This window comes from Penicillium cosmopolitanum, assembly GCF_028827165.1.
Source record: "Penicillium cosmopolitanum strain IBT 29677 chromosome Unknown utg000003l:1.0-3747932.0:1.0-3751027.0, whole genome shotgun sequence".
NCBI lineage: Eukaryota > Fungi > Ascomycota > Eurotiomycetes > Eurotiales > Aspergillaceae > Penicillium > Penicillium cosmopolitanum.
This window is the reverse complement of record NW_026622673.1, coordinates 2,658,654-2,678,336: the sequence shown is the minus strand read 5'-3', so window position 1 is coordinate 2,678,336 and position 19,683 is coordinate 2,658,654. Positions and strand designations below refer to the sequence as shown.

Genomic DNA, 19,683 nt, shown 5'->3' with positions numbered 1-19,683 from the left:
GGGAGGAGAAAGCGCGGAGATGCGCCGAGCGGGGCAAAGCAACGTCATGATACTACACGATTAAATTCTGTATGGACACGAATTGTTTTTATTATACAAATTATCTCATGCAGGCTCCATCTTAACCCGCACGTTGAGTCCCGGGGAGTCATTTCCCTCCGCCTTCCGCTTACCCAGGACCGAGTCCGGTGTGCCGCTTCGTCCTTGCGGTGTCGAGCTGCGCGGTGCCGGGCCATTTGCCGTAACTTCGGCATAACAACTGGCGTGATAGACCCTGCTAGCCACTTTGATGGCGTCCTGCCAAATCCAGTCCTGGACATCTTCCGACCAAGTCGATTCAAACATTTCCTGGCAGATGGGACAGGGTGTGTTGCGAAGTTTAGCATCGTTCGGTGCCCTAATCCATGCCTTGGGCGGTCCTTGTTTTGAGGGTTTGCCATCTGCTCCAACTTCTCCGTCGCCTGTGGCCTCATTGTCAGCCGGGCCTGAATCATCACTAGCCTCGCGGGATTTAATCCAGTCCTGTTGTGCCTAGTAAGTATGATATCCCACAAACAAAAGAAGGGACTGTGGATTGTGTGATTACGTACCCTTTCGTCGACATACCAGCTACGGTTCTGAGCTCGCTTAGAAGTATCAACCATACGCTGGTTAGTCTTGAAGTGCCAGTCCAAATGCCTTGCTTTCTTTTCTTTGCCTTCAGCTGTTGTAGGGAAACGACGCCCACAGGTGCCGCATCGGTTTGACTTTGCGTCGTAGAGAGAGACCACAAGGTTGAGCCGGGGACTAATTTGTTCAGTATGAGCATGGCTTCGTAAGACATGGGTGATCTGGAATTGACTTACAATTTCATGAATGCAGTTTTCATCGGAACTATGGATGAATTGCCTGCTTGGGGTGGTGTCGGGGCTGGCGGTGTAGAGTGTGATTGACCAGGAATAAAGAATGGCATAGACCCTCCTCCCATGGGCGGCGTGCCGCTTGAGGACATGACAGGTGGCGCCGAAGGAGAAGGAAGCAGGCCACGCGCACGAAGTTGCGCAATCAGGGGGTTTTCAGCAGGTTGCGGCGTACTGCTCACTGGAGGCATCTGGAGCATCTGGGGGAAAGCATTGGGGATCTGGGGAGGTGGAGTGGGTTGTTGTCGAGTTGCTGTTGCTTTGATGAGATCGGCGAGGGTGGACGAATTGAGAAGACCTTGAAGTGACTGCGACGAGGGCTGTGCTGGCGGTGTTGATACGGGTGCTGGAACTGGAACTGGAGGTGCTGCCACGGGCACGTTGGGTACTGGGTTCGGTGCTGCCATAGTCGAGACCTGGTCTCGGACGAGCTTTAGCTGATCTGGAGTGAGCTGCTGGTTCTGCAGAATGGCCTGGAGGTCAAGTAGTGCTTTCAAACGCGCCTGAGAAGCAGGGTCAAAGGGGCTGTTGGCGAAGTTGGTTCTCGCCGCAGCGATCAAGGCCTCAAGATCTCGATTCAGAGATTCCACGGGGTGATGTCCTTGAGGAGGTGTCTGCGAGATGACAGTTTGATAAGCATAAGCCGAAATCCAGAATTTGGCGATATCTCCTACCGGTGTATGCATGGGACGCCCATTATTGGCGTGTTGGGGTGGCGGACGAGGCATGCCTTGCGGTGGTGTGTTGTTGTTGGGCCGGCCTGTAGGTGTCCCACGACCGCGATTGACCTGGGTCTGGGGTCGCTCTCGTTCAATAGCAGCGGTGCGGGCTCGAATCAGAGCATTCTCGATGGTGCGAGTGATGTCGGAGGAAAAGACGGGACGAGTGTCGAGAGAGCCCGGCACAGGCTCCTTCCATGTCTTGAGCATTTCGTCGAGCTTGCGACGAGTAGCCTGGTCGACCGTCGCGTACGCATTCATAAAGGTTTGATACATGTGTTGTCCAGGAACAGAGTGTAGGGGGTTCCAACGTTCTTGACAATGGAGTCGACTACATAGAGAGCCGGCAATTTCTGCATCGGAGGCGTCTACAGTGGCCGTCAGGAACATGGCCTGTTGCCAAATGGGATATGGATATGATGAGGAGAGACCTACCTGCCCGATATGATTCTCTAACACCCTGGAGATGGCCATGGCGTGTTCGGTGTTCTCCCTAGCTATCACGGTGAGGTTGTTGATCTGGAATCGGTCATTGGTGGTGAGATCTTCTAAGGAGATCTTGTAATCCTCGACCAGGTCATCAGATGGTAGGCCGGACATGGTGGAGGACGGTGGAGGACGAAAGGGAAATATGAATCGAGAGAATGTATGCTGGTGCTGCAGAAAAGGAAAAAGTAAGATCAGTTGCGCAAGTGGAGATATTCACCACAGCCGAGACGTCTTCTATGCGGCCGATTACACGGCGATATCCTCAGTGATATCCTCAGGGCCTCGAACTGTTCCCTCAGTGTTCTTGTTTTTTTCTCTCTTTTTTTGCTCTTTTTGCTCTTTTTCTGTTCTCTGTTTTTTTCTTTGTTCTTCTTCTGTTGTGCAATGGACTGGGACTATCACCAAATGCTCGTTCTGCTTAGTGCTTGTTTGTCCGAGGCAAAAGCACGGGTAACCAACACGAGATGGAGGGAAAAGTCGAAACTTGGTAAATGCTTGCTAGCTATGTTCGTGAGACTTGAGAAAAGATGAAAACAATAACACGCTTGCCCCTCCGAACTCAAATCCTGAACCTGTCCAACTGCCTTCCTCCAAATGATCCGCCGAGGGGTGGAGAGGGTGTACGCCGGGTAGGAGGGAAGATTGGGAGATCGTGTTCGATATAATCCTAAATATAAAGGATCGAGGGGGTAGACATGCAACGCTTGAAGAAGGGGAAAGGGGAAGGGGGAAAAGGGGGTAAACAAGGTGAGGGTGGCCGTGCCGAGGGTTGAATGAAGATGAAGATGAAATCGGAAGTGAAAGAAGTGGACGATGATCGAGTCACGTGAGGCAGAGCACCGCATGACGCAGCCCAACTCTATTCACATTGCCTTACTTCAATCAATCACTCCACCTCATCTGGACTTTTACTTTGAATCAACTTGCTGCAGTCGCTGTAACCGAAATACTGATACAATATGAAGCTGCTCTTTGTACTTCTGGGACTCCTCTCGCTGGCCCTGGCCAAGTCGCTCAAGTCCGTCATCATTACTTTCCCCAAGGGCACGCCCTCCAACGTTATCGACGAGGCGAAGTCCTCAATCGTGGATTCTGTACGCCGCGCATATCCTCTAATCCTTAATCTCCCCAAAAACTAATCCATGATCTCCAGGGGGGCGTCATTACTCATGAGTACCGTAAGTCCCAGCCTACATATGCCCCACACTGGTCAAGGACCATGCAAGGACTATGCCCAAGACTAACACTTCTTTTTTTCGAAACAGATCTAATCAAGTACGATCCTGATTCCAAATTATCATCCGCCTATCCCATATAATATCATTCTAACCATGATTCTAGTGGATTTGCTGCCGAGGCACCAGTGAACTGTCTGGAGACTATATCGGCACAGTCCTCCCAGTATAATCCGACGATCGAAGAAGACCAGATCGTCTCTGCAAATGGAAAATAAGCAGACAGAGGAAACCACCATTCCAAAATATACTTGCATGGCAACTTCCGCGAGTATCTTACCACAGCAGGTTCTGGGAAACGTATGACGAATGAAGGCCGGCCGGAGAACGGCGATCCATGATCCATGACAATCTAATCCAATGGGAGGAGTGTTATTTTGCGCGGGGATTTTCAACACAATCGGATTCTCTTCTTTTTCATGCTTTGGCGTATACGGGGGAAATGGTTATCGGTTCTGGGACCAGGTCCAGTTATTGCCAGGCTAAACATTGCTTGGAATCCACTGGACTGGGAACATTTAGTGTACTGTAAAATCTATGAAATTATCTCCTGAATGGTTTCTTTTTTAATTTTTAATTTTACCAAATTCCCCGATGAGCACTCTACAATGAAATACTTTGAACCAACTACTACTAGTAGCTCGGCCTGACTCGGTGGAGGAAACTCGGGGGGACGATCATCCCCCGCTAGTCTCGCCCTGCTCGCACTTCTCGCCCCGAACGCGCCGCGCGTGGATCCCGCAACTTTCCCAAGGCCACCTCTTCAACCCCTACGCATTGCTAGGAATGTTGAACCCGCATCCATTCCTTTTAAATTACGCATATCCAATCATTCGTCATGGCGTCTGAACACGCCGTGACCCAGGCCTTATTGGAATGGATCAACAGCTTTTCCCTGGGGAAAACACTCCGAGAGACCGAGGACCTGACAGACGGGGTGATCCTTTGGGAGATCCTCCAAGATATTGACCCGCAGTACTTTCTTGACGAGATCCCCGAGCGCGAACCTGGCGACCACTGGGTGGCCAAGTGGCAGAACCTGAAGCACATCTACAAACTCCTATCCAACTACATTCGGCACCAGAACAACGATACCATACCCCCTGGCCTTGACCCGTCGCCCGACCTCGAAGCCATTGCCGAGAAAGCTTCAGCAAAGGAGACGAACAAACTTCTGAAAATCCTCTTGATCGCCGCCATTTACTCGCCCAATGCCGGTACCTACGTGCAGACGCTGCAGGAGCTGAGTACCCCACACAGGAGGGTCTCAAGGAGATCATCCAGGAGGCACAAGATGGCGAGCATGAACCTCTGGATGGGGCCGATGAGTTGAAGGAAGAATTGGCCAAAGCCGACCACACAGGAGAACTGGAGCTCAAGTTTGAGGAGCGCGTTGGGAAGGTCTTGGCGGAGAATGATCGCCTCACACAAGATAAAAAGGAGTTGCAGAAGGACCTCGGGGATATGCATAACCGCTTGGCGCGCTTGCAAGAGAACAATGATACCCTTCAGAACCGGTTAGCATCTACCGAAGACCGACTGGTGACATTGAAATCCGGAAAGGGGGATCTCGGGTTCAACGCCAAGGCATTGGAAAGCAAGACACGCCAGCAGGATGATTTGATTGCCTCTCAGGAGGCTAAGCTTTCTGCGGCGCAAGACGAAATCGATAGCCTTCTAATGACGGTGGAGTCATTAAAGGTCAAGAACCAGCGCTATCAAAAGCTACAGGATGATTATGATGAGCTCCGGACCGATCGAGACCAGCTAGCCCGCAAAGCAAATGCCGCCGAGAAATACCGACAGAAGTTACAGGCCAGCCAGGACTTTGAAAAAGAGAACTCCACTCTGAAAAACCAGCTCAAAGATATCCAGCAACAACTGAAAGAGTCGGACTCGCAGCAAAGGTGGACATCGGAGCGTGATGTGGAGTTGGAAGAATATCGCAAGTTGCTACCGCAGCTCGAGCAGGAATGCAATGAGATTCAAAATCTCAAGAAACAACTAGAATTCAACAACCATGCACTCACCGAGCGTTTAGAAAGTGCGGATGAGCAGCATGAAAGAGACGATGCGTTGATCAGTGAACTTCGTGACCGTCTCGGCGAGCTTGAGGGATTGCCTGGTACCTCGTCGCCGGGTTCCGACACACCGAAGATGCAGGGAACACTGCACAAAGATTTTGAGGCTATTGAGTCCCAACTGTATGTTCATATTCTTCACATGACGCTCGAAAGTGTGCTAATATTTTCCAGTAAATCCGAGAATGATGAGTTGAAACGGGATTTGGAAGCTTCGAAGCCACCATCGACTACTGTAGGTTCCCTATGCAAGACATGCCCCATAATTTCGAACATGCTAACATTAAATAGCTGGGGGCACAATCGGAAGGATTTTCTGAAAGCTTTAATGCGTCCGTGCAGCTTGCTCGTACCAACACTACACAGAGGTATGTCTGGTGGATGTGATATCTTTGTTCTTTTTGCTAATTCTAATTGCAGCGATGACTATTGGAAGTTATATGAGACTTATACCAGCAATCTGAAGAGGATTGCTGAGATTCAGGACTCTCTAGATACTACCAAGAAGGAACTGTCTGATGCACAAACCAATAGTAAGTCAATATGCTACACAATGACCGTGAAAGTAAAGAGGGAAAAACTAATGAAATTCCAGTTGGCCTTCTTGACTACGAAAGAAGCGACATGATCCGTGAACTGGAAGAGCACAACTCAGCCGAGCTGACGAAGCTTCGCGGCGAGTGGGGTTCTCTTTCTCAGAATGTGCACCACTTGGAAGCCGAGGTTGATGCAAGTCAGACCTTGGTGCGCGAAGTGTGCGCTGAGCGAGAGGACTTGCGCAAGATGCTTGAAGACAAGCAGAATGAGATCAGCGCCGAGGACCAGGAAGTCATGTCTGAAATGCAGATGCTCCTGGGAGAATTTGAAACTCACAATAGCGAGGGCGGCGATACGCCTCAGAAGTCAAGCTACGAACTTTTGAAGCAGTGTGCCAGCGTATTAGAGAAGAATGTTGAGCGACTGGCTCAACGCGCAGAGGTAAGCTGCCCCAACGTACTAGTGCTCATGAATATGAAACTGAACCATTTACTAACTTTGAAACCTCAAAACAGTATATCCAACAACAAAACGAACTCATCAAGTCTCTACGCGAGCGGATGAAGAAATACGAAGAAAACTTTGACGACGGCATCCCTAAAGAGCGTGAAGTAAGCCTCAAATCGCCCGTTATCCGTCAATAAACCCAGCACAGAATGCTAACCATTCTTCCAGATTGAACTCCAGAGAGTAATTGATGACCAGGCCCGTGAACTGAGCCTCGTGAGCTCGGCATGGTATCACCTCCAGAGCCGATGGCAAAATAACAACATGACCGTCTCTCGTTTCCGACACGGAGCGAATACGGCCGACCTTCGCGGTTGGCTGGCCAAGCAAAGAAGTGTGGTCGCTGGCCAGTAACCCTTGAGTCAAGTACTGCAGGCAGACCACTTGAGTCGAGTCACTCATTGCTCGTCGTTCCTTTTATAGTTATTCTCGATTATATCCCTGCTAGATCCCCGCATATACCTTTGAATTTTATTCTTTTGGGCGTATAGAATGCATGTTATTTGTTCGCTGTTCATACTACTCCCTTGGTGGCTTCTTATTTGTTTTATATCGGTCTTCGCGATGGACCAAATGTTGAGTTACACCGTGACTTAACTTCATACTGCACAATATAGAGATCAGCTTACTAGCATATTGTCTACCATCAACAATCTTCTCATCGGGAATAGCAGACTTAATAGGTTCATTGAATACCTGCAGCTTGCCCAGTACAATCAATGCGCTCAGTTTGATTGACCAATTGGTCTCTTGTCGAGAAGCGGTAAATCCCAACTAAAGACGGAGAACAATCTTGCCAATCTGTTTACCCTGCCAAACATACTCAACAGCATCCTCAGCCTGCTCAAATGGAAAGACCTTGTCAATCAAATCATGAAGACCAGTTTGTGCTGCTGAAAGAGCAGCACAAAAGTCTTCCATATCGTGCTTTGAGCCGGCATTGATACCCCGAAGATTAATCCTGCGATCGATGATAGTTGGAACCAGCTCTCGCAAATCGGCAGGATCCTGCTTCGACAGATATCCGACTTGACTGACCACACCACCACGTCGAGTGCACTTGAGACTTTTGACCAAGGATCCCGTTCCACCATTCTCTACAACGATGTCCACGCCCTCTCCGCCTGTAAGCTTCATGGCTTCTTGATCCCACTCCGGATTCGTGGAATAGTTGAGAGTCAAAATCCCTGGGTATTTGTCTGACATTTGCTTGAGTTTTGCGTCGCTTGAAGATGTTAAAATGATTCGCAGACCGGCCGCTTTCGCAAGTTTAAGTGCGAAAACGCTTACGCCTCCAGTGCCTACCCTGAAGTTAGCTTTTCTCTCTTTTATTGATGCTGATTTGGGTGTGAGCTTACCTTGAATCAAAACAGTTTGCCCAATACTCATCCCCTTCAAAGCTGACCAAGCAGTCACTCCAGCACAGGGAATAGTAGCAGCCTCAACCCAATCAAGATAAGTTGGGAGTTTACAGAGAACATTCTCGTCGAAAACAATATGATCTGCCATAACACCATCTTCATCCGCTGCTAGCCATGAACGGCTGATCTCCCGTCCCGATATATTCTCAGTATCAGTAATAGGTCCAGCCCTATCACCAACTTCTAGTGTCTTAACTTTGTCACCGATGGCGATGACTTCGCCCGCTGCGTCGTTACACAGTATCCCGTTTGGTATGACTGGCCACGGATTTCCCCCATTCGCAATATTCGCATCACGGTAGTTAAGAGCGACGGCATGGACTTTGATTAACACAGATGTAGGTCCAAGGGGAGGTAGAATCTCCTCCACAAGTTTCACTTTCGGCGTGCCGGGTGTATAGTCGTCTGTTCGGCGAAAGGCACGGCGTCGAATCGCATCTGAGTTGGGCATTTTATCGTATCCAGGTCGATCTTCCCTGATATTTTATTTTGATAGTAATAAATTGATTATATTCAAGTTTGTTGGAATTTGATCATTTATACCAAATTTACCAAGGTCATGTTCAGGGTTGCTTTGATTGCTAATACTCGGCTGCGTCGACGTCACTCATTGGCGCGGGAATCGGGCTTGATACCGACAGTGCTCCACCCCCGTCTGTGTTGGTTCTCATCGATCATGTCAAATTTGGCTTAGCTGCGGAGAGCCTGACACCGAATGAGGAGGTTCTATTTTCAAGTAGTGCACGACAAATCGCTTTTCCTTTCAATTTCAACCAATAGACACTCCCATCGGTACTCTTGGACCGATGAATATATTCGGCAAATCCGATATACTTAGCCCTGAGCAGCAATCCCCCAATCATCTAGGGTAATATAGTCACTTAGAGTGATTGATTAACTCGGCTGTGAGTCCGAATCTAGAGACAGAGCTGTTATCGCGGGGTAGCCGCGGTATTTCCGATCTTCTAATTGATCGATGCGACGTGTATTTATTCAGCTATGTTTATTTCACAGATTAAATAGCTTTGCTGCCAAAATAGATAAAGCAGCGGTTCCCCCAATCCCAGAAGAAATTTCAAAAGGCCTCAAATCTGACCAAGGACCATAACACTCTTTCTTATCATAAAGTTCTCATTGCCAAAAAGTAATGCCAGACCTCTTCATTACGCGAATCGACGTCTTTAAAAAAGACCTTCCATATTCTGGAGGAGTGTACCGACTTTCAGGCGGACGAGAATATCGCCAATTCGACGCAACCTTTGTCCGCATCACGACCCAAAATGGATTAGAAGGCTGGGGTGAAAGCACACCTTTCGGATCGACCTATGCCGCTGCCCACGCCCTAGGAGTCCGCGCCGGCATTGCAGAAGTTGCGCCAAAGATCATCGGTCTTGATCCAAGAAGGGTTGATCGTATCAACGACGCAATGGACGAGGCTCTTCTAAGGACACGAGCATGCGAAAACCGCCATTGATATCGCATGTTGGGATGTTTTCGGGAAATCGGTCGGAATGCCAGTTTGCGAGCTCCTGGGAGGCCGCACGGACGTAAAGTTGCCAATTATTTCTTCCATATACGTTGGAGAGCCGGAAGAAATGCGTGCTCGTGTTGCTGAGCATCGAAGCAAGGGCTATGTTGGTCATTCTGTTAAGATTGCTGGAGAGCCTGTCGCTGATGCGGCTCGGATCGCTGCCTCACTTGCGGATAGGCAGCCTGGGGAATTCTTTCTGGTTGATGCTAACTGTGGTCTTACTGTGGAAACAGCTCTGCGTATGTTAAGACTACTTCCCTCAGGGCTTGATTTTGTTCTGGAAGCGCCCTGTGCAACATGGAGAGAATGCGTCTCTCTTCGGCGCAGAACAAATATTCCTATACATTTTGATGAACTTGTGGTTTCAGACGCTTCGATTATTCAGGCAGTTGCAGATGACGCTGTTGAAGGAGTTGGCATGAAAATATCCAAAAGTGGCGGGCTCACACACTGCCGGCGCCAGCGAGATATTTGTATTGCGGCGGGATATACATTCAGCGTCCAGGATACTGTTGGATCTGATATTACTTTTGCTGCTATTGTTCACATGGGACAAACTGTTCCGGAGAAAAATCTACGATGCATCCTCGAGCCTCGTGATATGGTGACTATCAAGACGGCCGATGGCCCATTTGAAGTTTTTGAAGGAAGTGTCACTGCTCCCAGTCTGCCTGGGCTGGGAATTACGCCTCGCATGGATGTACTGGGAGAGCCTATAGCCAGCTATTCCTGAGCCCTGGTAAAGTGATACTTTCATATGCATCTGGAATTAGAAGCAGTCATTTGGAATTTTAAAATAGAAAAGATATTTTGTACGAGAGTACTGTTCTTTGAGTCGGATCGATTGAATTCCTACTGGATTATAGCAGCTAGCGCCAAAACATGTCCGTTTGCACGATCCTCTTGAATTTTTGGGGGATCTTTAATCGCTTATGGCACACAAAATTGGCGTAAACATCCGCCCGGATTGGATTAAAATCCTTTGACAAAAAACCGCCCAGAGCGCAGTTAACAGGAGGGAGGTCCGTTGAAGGCTGAGCTGAACCACTTTCCCGAGGGCTGCTAAATGGACCATGGGCCCTTCTGAATCCAGATTAGTATGTAATCACTATACAAATTAGATATACTCAATCTATATGTCTACAGTAGTACTAGCATTGCAAAAGTTTCTGACTCCCTGTTGTCTACCTCTAGTTACTGTCTTCTAATAGCAGACTAGTGCCTACCCAGGATAGAATAGATTAGCTACTCTACTCCATCTTAGGTAGGTACTACTCTACTATATGAAAGCGGAGACTAGAGAGGTCAACAAGGGACTAGAAACTTTCACGGCGCTATAGAGGTAGATTAAGTGTATCCAAAATTGTATGGAGATTACATACTAATCTGGATTCAGAACGGCATATGGTCCATTCAGCAGTCCTCTTCGTTAGAGGTCTCTTCTCCAATGGGAATTGGTGGTCTGCTAGATTCTATAAGATAAGAGAATATAAATCTAAACCTATGCAGTTTTCTTTTATTGCCGGCTTCGTTCTCCCTTTTTGGCTCGGGTTGAGATCCCGAGAAGCGCGGTGGGGGCTCGGCACTCCCGAAATACGTGGGGCATCAGGCCATGATGTGTGCTTGTAAATACCATTAATGACCCGCCTATCACAAAGGGCTAATTGAGAATGAATCGGGTTCCTTTAAGGGGTCTTCCAAGCATATTAAATGATGACGAAAGGGAAATTATGGAGATAATATTAGGTATTGATAAAACAAAGGAGGCTAGCTAATAGTTATAGACGAACCGGGACTGCCTGAGGTATCACAGCCTCAACAGTAAATAAATTTATTATAGACAAACGAACTAAAAAATCAAATTGACCTTTGCAACTAAACCGATATAATCCGATGCAATTATCGAATGAGTGGGAATGATGACCCGAACGGGAAGGAATTAGGATTTTGCCGGTGCGGGGGTTCTGGGTTCTCCAATTGATACTGAGATGCCCCTCAACTCGAATCTCTCTTGCTCACGACTGAAAAACTTCATGGATTCTTTATAATGCAGCCTGTGCAGCGATCAGAAGCGCCTAGCGCAATCCGGAAGCAAAGGAGAGCGGCCATCGCGTAAGAAAACACTCGACATTGCCAGAGGTGAAAAAAGATAAATCGCTAACAAGAGATTGGGGCCAGGTGTACGGCATGCCGCCAAAGCAAGATAAAATGCTCTGGGGATAATCCTTGTTTTAATTGTCGACGGAAGTCGCTTCAATGTCGCTTTGCCGAAGACAATAACAAGATTCTAGTCTCTGAACGGTTCGTACTATAGTTTTGTGCATATAGAAACTTCGACGATGAGACTGTGCTAACCATTTTGACAAAAGCTACCTTAGGAACTTGCAGAAGCAAGCCTATAATTGGCAGCGGGCAACCGGCGTCAAGCGCCCACATGAGCAATCGCCCCGCTCTGATGGGGATGATCTTAATAAGGGACAACCCATTGATGAAATCGGGTCTTCCGAGGAGTTCTTAGGCCATAGGCCCGGGATATCATCCGAAACGCCTGACACCGAGACCTCATGTAATATATGGACAAGCCCGTTCACAGTCCCATCAACAATCTTCAAGGGCACTCATCAGCAACAACGAAAGTGGAGTGAGTGGCCGAATCGACTTTATCAAATTCAACCAGTGGACAATTGAATCTAATGTTTGCAACAGTTTGGTTAGCACCAGCATCACCATGGTCCCTCACGAATCGACTCATCTTGATGATGACGAAAAGATTCGACCCCAATCCAGCTCAAACCCCCCGCGCAATTATACCTGGATGGAGATATATACCCTCTGGCATGGAATGATGATGCTTCAAAGTCCGAATTCATAGACAAGACTGACTTACCTTCACTTGAATATATCCTCTATCTTTTTCAAATTGTTCAGTTTCGCCTTGGTCGAGCATACAGGGTCCTCGAGGAGAAGTCATTCATAGAATATCTACATCGACTTTACGAGAAACGCCCCGAGACAACGACGTCCGACTCTCGATTTTGTCTTGCTCAATTCTTCATGGTCCTTGCGCTAGGAAATGCATTTATCTCAAGGAATCGAAACTTGAAGGATCCTCCCGGATCAAAATATTTTGTCCGAGCCATGAACATTATGCCTACCAATATAGCGACGGGAAAGGATAGCCTAATTGCGATAGAGGCTCTTGCACTCGTTGGATTGTACCTCTACGCCATTGATCATAGAGAGGCAGCTCACGTACATGTAAGTACAGTACATCTACAGCATTCAATTGCAGCCCATTTGACTCGAGGGTTTGAGCAATCTTGCTAAAATTCGCACCAAGGTCGGCCATGCTATACGCATAGCCCAACTAGAAGGAATGCACACCCAACTTCCCGAAGAGGACCTCGGAGCTTCAACCGTGTCTCGATGTCGGAATCTCTGGTGGTCCTTATACATGATGGATTCCCACTTCTCCCCTTCTCTGGGTCTTCCAATGACTCTTCAAGATAGCGACATTACTACCCTGATAAACTCGCCAACATCAAGTTCCCAAAACCTGGCCTTTAGTCTCCAGGTCAGGCTTACGCGCATGTGTTCATTCATAATTAGCAGTGAGTTTTACTCTCGTTCTAAACCTGGGACATTCTAACCCCACCCTCCCTTTATTGGCTCACATATCTGATACCGAAATATCTTTAAAAGCGATATATAAGACAGAGAAGACCCAACTTGCCACCTTTTTGGACATCACGCGCAGTATTCTAGAGGCTATGGCAAAATATGCAGAGGAGATTGAGGATATGTTCAACATAAAGTTCCATGGCTCTGGAGACAACGTTCCAGAAGAGACCCGTCATACGATTCTTCTGTACCACCAGGTTAGTCACTCGCCAGTAAGCTTATATTTATATTGTTCCGCTACTTACTCAATGCATCTAGTGTATTATAGTTGCAACAAGACCCCTTCTTCTCTCCGTACTCAAAGAAAGACTAGAGAAATTAGGCCGAGAAGAAGAAGATTGGCAAAAGTTCCTCACACTTCCAAAGTCCTTGATCTCAATTGGCATCAAATCCGCAGAGAAAACACTTCAAATCATAGGAAGTGAGAATAGCTTTCTTGGTACGTGCGATCCTACTAGTATTCTACCCCTCCCTGTTCTACTATTCCCCTTAATCTACTAGTAGCTACGAGAAATCCATTTCTAACTTCAAAACAATCACCAGAAACATTCCTACCATTCGATCACGAAATGACCTACTCCGCCGCAGTCCACCTGACAATGGCAAAAACACTTTTTCCATCAAGCACCCAAGACCGACTATACAGCGAGAACGCACATGCCATTCTAGACGAACTAATTCTCTGGGGTAATCGAGTGGCCACGGCCCGAAAGCAAGAATTGAGTCGCATTGAGGACTTATTCCAGAAACTTGCTGAACGGGTTGAGCAGGAAGGTCTACTTCTATTAACTCTATCCGATGCTGCATTCAATCCTGATGCCAGTGCGGGTCCGGGATCTTTCAGTACTATGGCACAGTCACAGTATATCCCAATAGGGAGAGTTTCTACAGCAGATACTGTCGGGCCCGGGGCTGTTGCCCTTCCCCCAGCAGCGTCATCAGCTGCTGCCGCTGCCCAGCAGGATAATCAGTCAGTCCCGGCTGATACACCAGCAACAGCAGCCAACCTCGACTTTCTTGCAAATATTGGGATTTCATCGTATGAGTTTCATTCTATTATTGATCAAATCAATAATCCCGAGATGTTATCTGGCGGCGACATGGATATGAGCCCGCATTGGTCGGCAGCGGTAGATACCTCGTATTCGAGCTCGTTGAATTGAATTGCTCGAGGGTGGCTGTCAAGAAAAAAGGAACCGAGAAATGAAGAGTATAGACCTGCGGTTTGATTGTGGATCAGGATATTTGTGAGATAAGTAATGTACATAGACAAAAACAAGAAGAAATCCTTCTAATAAGGTACAAGATGATACAATGTATTTAAATATTTTGGTACAAAACCGGATGTGTGAAAAATATTACGGCCTCAGCAGTAAATGGCACCGGCCAAATAAATTAAGCCCATTGCCGAGGGTGCTTCAACACATCCATTAGTTCCCTTTCGCTTTTCTTATCCTCTGCAAGCTCGTCCTCATCGGTTAACATGTTCTCGGTCCTGGTACCGGAGACGGGGTCCATGTAGGCCCAGCTTGCGGTTCGAGGAAGACTCATGAGGATACTCTCAACACGAGCGTTCGGCGTGCGCAAGCCAAAGCTAGTACCGCGATCGTAGACGAGGTTGAATTCCACGTAACGACCCCGGCGGAGTTGTTGCCACTGCTTCTGCTCTGGGGTATAGGACATATCCATTCTCCTCTCAATGATGGGTACATAGGATGGCAGGAACGAGGTTAGACCATCCGAGACGAAAGAGAAGAGCGTTTCTTGCGGGTTGGAGGAGGAACTGCTGGAAGCTTGGAGGAAACTGGCGTCAAGATCGTCGAAGAAAATGCCGCCGACACCTCGACACTCGCCGCGATGAGGGATGTAGAAGTACTTATCACACCAAGCCTTGAACTTGGGGTAATAAGTTGCGTCGTGTCGATCACAGGTATCCTTAATGGTCTTGTGGAAATGCTGGGCATCTTCGGGGAAAAGATAGGTAGGGGTCAGGTCGGTGCCACCGCCGAACCACCAGTTCTTATCACCGTTGATGGGATTCTTCGGGTCGGAAGTCTCGAAGTATCGGTAGTTCAAGTGCACCGTCGGCGCCATGGGGTTGTGTGGGTGGAGAACCAGCGAGAGACCGGCGGCAAAGAAAGTCAGCGAGTCTACGTCAGAACCAACGAAGGACTTGTGATCGGCGCGCATCTTCTCAATAGCCGGACGTGGAAGCTCGCCGTATACCACGGAGACATTAACACCGGCTTTCTCGAAGACATTTCCATCTTGCAGAACGCAGGAGATGCCACCGCCACCATTGGGACGCGACCAGGTATCCGTCTTGAACTCCTTGCCATCTATCCTGCCCAGCTCCTCAATAATCTTCTGTTGATTCTCCTTGATGAGCTTTTCCATTCGCAGGCGCATGGGCGAAGACTCATTGATGGGGGATGATTTCTTGATGGCTTCGTCTAGCTCGACAATCGAAGGCGAATCGAGTTCGGTAATTTCACCGGTTGCCTGTGAAGGTGTTAATAGCTGGATTACGACGCGTGAAAGAGTTCCTGCCTACCATGGAGTAGATGAGCGCGCCGATGAAGGGAACACCGATGGCAAGTCGCAAATAAGGTCGCCAAACGGTGAACTGTTGCTTCGGACGAGAGCCTTGCCCCTGCTCGGTGGCATACCTCCGTAGAGAATTGCCTGCATGGCGGCCGGTAATATGAGTGTTTCGCGCAGGCAGCTGGGCGAGGGACCTCCGGAGAGGCATGAAAGAGCGTGAGGCCATTTTCGCAACGGGGACCGAAGGTATTCGCGCGGCCGATTGCCGGGTTGAAAGCAGGAGATTGCAAGGAGGAAGTGATTCAAGGGTCGGCGTGCATGCAGTTGAGGTCAAGCCGGACTCTTATTAAGGGTACCCTAACTCGTGAAGATCATGAAATACTCGGGATCTCGTACGACATCAGGCAATGTCCGGACATCTCCAGAGTTCCAAAGTGGATTCGGACCCGCGCGCCTTCGAGTGGAGTTTGTCTTGTTTGTCTGGATGAGGTAAGCATCTCCGGAACTATTGCAAGCCTATGAGACTTTGACTGGGTACCTTGCTAAGTATAAATGTTTATTCGAATATTAAAAGAAGATGGTTCATAGTACATACCTGTACGGTATTCCGGTTATTGTTTTGATACATAAGTATCAGTTGGGAGGTGGTTCTGTTGCTGCTGGGAATATCAGATAGTGGAGACTGGGTGTGGTGGCTGAGTCTGTGACTCTGTCCTAGAGACCCGGGTCATGGTCTCTTTTCTTGAGCTTCTGCCTTGTAGCATTAAACCGTATAGTGAAAGAAAATACTGTAAAAATAAGATACTCATAATTTGCTTATGATTTATGAGGCTCCGACATACTCCGCCGGTGTATTTGTGGGGCATCCCGAGCATGGGATTCACCGGCACACTGTGATGATGGTAGTAAATTGGTAGACTAATAGACTCAGGAACAAACTGAACGGGTATTACTCAGGTAAATGCATAACTGACTACAGTACAAATGACTAGAAATGACTACTAGTCCAGTGATATCTGGTAGTCAAGTGATAGCAGCGCCTGACTCACCGCCTCCCCCTCTCATTTGATGGTAATACGGTAACGTCAGCGGGGGTTGTCCCTTTTGTCATCGATAGCAGGTAGGCCCCCCTCTCTTCTTCCAACTGCATCTATCCAACCTCTACTCCATCCATCCACCGCTGCGACTTACCATACACCTCCGTTCTCATCTCTTACCCATCTCCGGCTTTCCCAAGCTTCATCCCCACCAGACCCGCTTTTACTATCGCCTTATCAGCCATGCGATCCAAGTTTAAGGACGAGCACCCCTTCGAGAAGCGCAAGGCCGAGGCCGAGCGAATTCGCCAGAAGTACGCCGACCGCATCCCGGTAAGTTTTGACTCAAAATCTCTTACGACTTCATCTGAAACCAGATGCCCTGGCCTTTGCGAGATCCATCCCACTCCCTCATCTCCTCCCCTCACCGCTTGTTCGGTAGCTAACGGATCGCGATACAGGTCATCTGCGAGAAGGTCGAGAAGTCAGACATCGCCACCATCGACAAGAAGAAGTACCTGGTTCCCGCAGATCTCACCGTCGGCCAGTTCGTCTATGTGATTCGCAAGCGCATCAAGCTCTCCCCGAGAAGGCGATCTTCATCTTCGTCGATGAGGTTCTGCCACCCACTGCCGCGCTTATGAGCAGCATCTACGAAGAGCACAAGGACGAAGATGGTTTCTTGTACATCACGTATGTTCTATGTTGTCCTCGAAATTCCATATCTGAGACTTTTCCGCCTCGCTGGTCACACATGAAAAAACAAATACTAACTCGGTGGAAAACACAGGTATTCCGGAGAGAACACTTTCGGCGACCTATAAAGGTTGATCTTTTCTAACTTGTTCTCATTTACATCATGACACTACCACCGATAGCCCTTGCGTGGGGTCTTTCTGACGGGTGGTCCGATGCCCGCCGGCTGAAGTGATCATGGCAGATGAGACTCATGCAACCTTTCCAAACGGTCTCGGTTCCCACGGTCATGCGGCGTTTAATCGGAGTTGTGCACACATCTTGAATTTCTCTCTCTCTTCTGTTTGCTAGGTGACGAGGCCATATGCCTTTGCTCTAAGAAATGAAATGAGATCTGATCTCTGAAACTTTTCGGGCGTCTATGCTTCTTATGCGTGCGTTGGATTTTCAAACCTTGGGTTTGTAGCGTTCGGAGCTACTTTAATCAGCTCTCCAGTTGCTGAATGAATGAATTTGGCTTCTCTCTTACTAGAGAATTTGTGAAGACTCCACCCGAGAGAAGATCGTACGATCGCTTCGAGCGGGTAGTAGTAAATGAGATGCAGGCACAGTGCTGGATGTGGCCAACCCGGGGTAAGCACCGCGCAAGTTTAGCAGGCCATTATCATTGTAATGGAGATTAATTCTTATTTTTGCTTCTTCATACTTCCTAACTCCCCCTTAAATGCTAAATGGTGGTATACCATATACCGTATACTGTATACTGTAGTTGTACCTGGTCCGCCCTCCGACTCCGGCACCCAAACGGGACTAGTTCGACCCACTCGCGTTCTCAAAAAATCCAGGACGCGGACGATACTGCATTTCGGTTCATTACTCACCTCTCTCAACGTCAAGATGTCTCCCATTGCCCATGCCGGCGCCGGCGCCGCCTCTAAGGATGTCAAGAAGGAATCCGCCACTGCTCGTCTTCTCGGTTCCGGTATGATTCTTCTTGTCCGCAGAACTTCCCCGACGATGGCTAACCTGCTTGTTACTTAGGCTCTGCTGGTATCGCCGAGCTGCTGGTCTTCCACCCCGTACGATAATCCCAATTGAACGTCAACGCCATCTATTCATTTCTAATGCCCTCCTTTTAGGTCGACACCACCGCTAAGCGGCTGATGAGCAACCAGACCAAGGTGAGTTCGGACCAGAGTGCGGAAAGCATCATGCGCCGCAATTGTTGATGACCCCAATTCTTCTAGATCGTTGGATCTGCCGACTTCAAGAAGGTTGTCTTCAAGGAGTATGCCGATGCCCCGCTTGGCCGCAAGTTCACCTCCATGTTCCCCGGTTTGGGCTACGCCGCCGGCTACAAGGTTCGTTCAGTCCTCGACCACATATAGATACGCTCGGGTCAGACTCTCAGGGCAAATCGCTGATGTGTGGTGTTTTTTTTATACAGGTTCTCCAGCGTATCTACAAGTACGGTGGTCAGCCCTTCGCCCGTGACTACCTTGCTCAGCACCACGGTGCCGCTTTCGACAATGCCTTCGGAAAGGGTAACGGCAAGGCTATCATGCACGCGACTGCTGGCAGGTATGTGGCATATACAAACACTATTCCTGCGGAGGACACAACAAGGCTAACCTTCCTCCTAGTCTGATCGGTATTGGAGAGATCGTCCTGCTCCCCCTGGACGTCCTGAAGATCAAGCGCCAGACAAACCCCGAGGCCTTCCGCGGCCGTGGTCTGTTCAAGATTATCTCCGATGAGGGTATGGGTCTGTACCGTGGTGCCGGTTGGACTGCTGCCCGTAACGCTCCCGGTTCATTCGCTGTAAGTTGAACGACCCACCACCACCTGACATGTGAAATCTCGCGCTCCCGCTCACATTTTTGGTTTCTCCCTTTTATAGCTCTTCGGTGGATCTGCTTTCGCCAAGGAGTACATCTACGGTCTGCAGGACTACAACAAGGCCACCTGGGGCCAGAACTTCGTTGCCTCCGTTGCCGGTGCTTCTGCCTCCCTGATCGTGTCCGCCCCTCTTGACGTGATCAAGACCCGCATCCAGAACCGCAACTTCGAGCACCCCGAGTCCGGCCTGCGCATCATCTCCAACATGATGAAGAACGAGGGCGCTACCAGCTTTTTCAAGGGTCTGACTCCCAAGCTGCTGATGACCGGTCCCAAGCTGGTTTTCAGCTTCTGGTTGGCTCAGACTTTGATTCCTGCTTTCGGTCAGGTTGTATAAAGCAAAGCAAAGCAAGAGTTCGGTACATGAAAGATTCTTTATAGCCGCGGCGTTACTATTCGACAACACT

At 48.7% G+C, this 19,683-nt stretch overlaps 10 protein-coding genes across 10 annotated transcripts; 7 read left to right on the top strand and 3 right to left on the bottom strand.

Annotated features, from left to right (window-relative positions):
- Positions 1-105: 105 nt before the first annotated feature.
- On the bottom strand, positions 106-2,218 carry N7509_001059 (putative mRNA cleavage factor complex component Pcf11; the record flags this gene model as incomplete). Its single annotated transcript, XM_056625696.1, has 3 exons — positions 106-522; positions 591-786; positions 846-2,218. 3 exons carry the CDS (start codon positions 2,216-2,218, stop codon positions 106-108), a joined length of 1,986 nt encoding a protein of 661 aa, XP_056494278.1.
- Positions 2,219-3,066: 848 nt separating this feature from the next.
- On the top strand, positions 3,067-3,560 carry N7509_001058 (uncharacterized protein; the record flags this gene model as incomplete). The annotated part of the gene is made up of 4 exons (XM_056625695.1): positions 3,067-3,201; positions 3,261-3,285; positions 3,373-3,382; positions 3,449-3,560. 4 exons carry the CDS (start codon positions 3,067-3,069, stop codon positions 3,558-3,560), a joined length of 282 nt encoding a protein of 93 aa, XP_056494277.1.
- A 620-nt stretch (positions 3,561-4,180) lies between these two features.
- Positions 4,181-6,821, top strand: N7509_001057 (putative microtubule binding protein HOOK3; the record flags this gene model as incomplete). The annotated part of the gene is made up of 8 exons (XM_056625694.1): positions 4,181-4,589; positions 4,637-5,546; positions 5,598-5,658; positions 5,715-5,791; positions 5,844-5,956; positions 6,019-6,401; positions 6,476-6,571; positions 6,636-6,821. The coding sequence occupies 8 exons, from the start codon at positions 4,181-4,183 to the stop codon at positions 6,819-6,821; spliced, it is 2,235 nt and encodes a 744-aa protein (XP_056494276.1).
- Positions 6,822-7,241: 420 nt separating this feature from the next.
- Positions 7,242-8,339, bottom strand: N7509_001056 (zinc-dependent alcohol dehydrogenase family protein; the record flags this gene model as incomplete). Its single annotated transcript, XM_056625693.1, has 1 exon — positions 7,242-8,339. One exon carries the CDS (start codon positions 8,337-8,339, stop codon positions 7,242-7,244), a length of 1,098 nt encoding a protein of 365 aa, XP_056494275.1.
- A 696-nt stretch (positions 8,340-9,035) lies between these two features.
- On the top strand, positions 9,036-9,362 carry N7509_001055 (uncharacterized protein; the record flags this gene model as incomplete). Its single annotated transcript, XM_056625692.1, has 1 exon — positions 9,036-9,362. One exon carries the CDS (start codon positions 9,036-9,038, stop codon positions 9,360-9,362), a length of 327 nt encoding a protein of 108 aa, XP_056494274.1.
- A 37-nt stretch (positions 9,363-9,399) lies between these two features.
- Positions 9,400-10,152, top strand: N7509_001054 (mandelate racemase/muconate lactonizing enzyme family protein; the record flags this gene model as incomplete). The annotated part of the gene is made up of 1 exon (XM_056625691.1): positions 9,400-10,152. The coding sequence occupies one exon, from the start codon at positions 9,400-9,402 to the stop codon at positions 10,150-10,152; it is 753 nt and encodes a 250-aa protein (XP_056494273.1).
- A 1,314-nt stretch (positions 10,153-11,466) lies between these two features.
- On the top strand, positions 11,467-14,263 carry N7509_001053 (fungal specific transcription factor domain-containing protein; the record flags this gene model as incomplete). Its single annotated transcript, XM_056625690.1, has 7 exons — positions 11,467-11,531; positions 11,789-12,060; positions 12,190-12,677; positions 12,760-13,030; positions 13,137-13,297; positions 13,359-13,539; positions 13,644-14,263. The coding sequence occupies 7 exons, from the start codon at positions 11,467-11,469 to the stop codon at positions 14,261-14,263; spliced, it is 2,058 nt and encodes a 685-aa protein (XP_056494272.1).
- Positions 14,264-14,495: 232 nt separating this feature from the next.
- hem13 (coproporphyrinogen oxidase) lies at positions 14,496-15,870 on the bottom strand (the record flags this gene model as incomplete). The annotated part of the gene is made up of 2 exons (XM_056625689.1): positions 14,496-15,602; positions 15,655-15,870. The coding sequence occupies 2 exons, from the start codon at positions 15,868-15,870 to the stop codon at positions 14,496-14,498; spliced, it is 1,323 nt and encodes a 440-aa protein (XP_056494271.1).
- Positions 15,871-16,924: 1,054 nt separating this feature from the next.
- Positions 16,925-17,505, top strand: N7509_001051 (Autophagy-related protein 8; the record flags this gene model as incomplete). The annotated part of the gene is made up of 3 exons (XM_056625688.1): positions 16,925-17,014; positions 17,124-17,374; positions 17,472-17,505. 3 exons carry the CDS (start codon positions 16,925-16,927, stop codon positions 17,503-17,505), a joined length of 375 nt encoding a protein of 124 aa, XP_056494270.1.
- A 769-nt stretch (positions 17,506-18,274) lies between these two features.
- N7509_001050 (putative mitochondrial GTP/GDP transporter Ggc1) lies at positions 18,275-19,613 on the top strand (the record flags this gene model as incomplete). Its single annotated transcript, XM_056625687.1, has 7 exons — positions 18,275-18,359; positions 18,419-18,456; positions 18,517-18,558; positions 18,625-18,738; positions 18,825-18,958; positions 19,021-19,198; positions 19,278-19,613. 7 exons carry the CDS (start codon positions 18,275-18,277, stop codon positions 19,611-19,613), a joined length of 927 nt encoding a protein of 308 aa, XP_056494269.1.
- Positions 19,614-19,683: the final 70 nt, after the last annotated feature.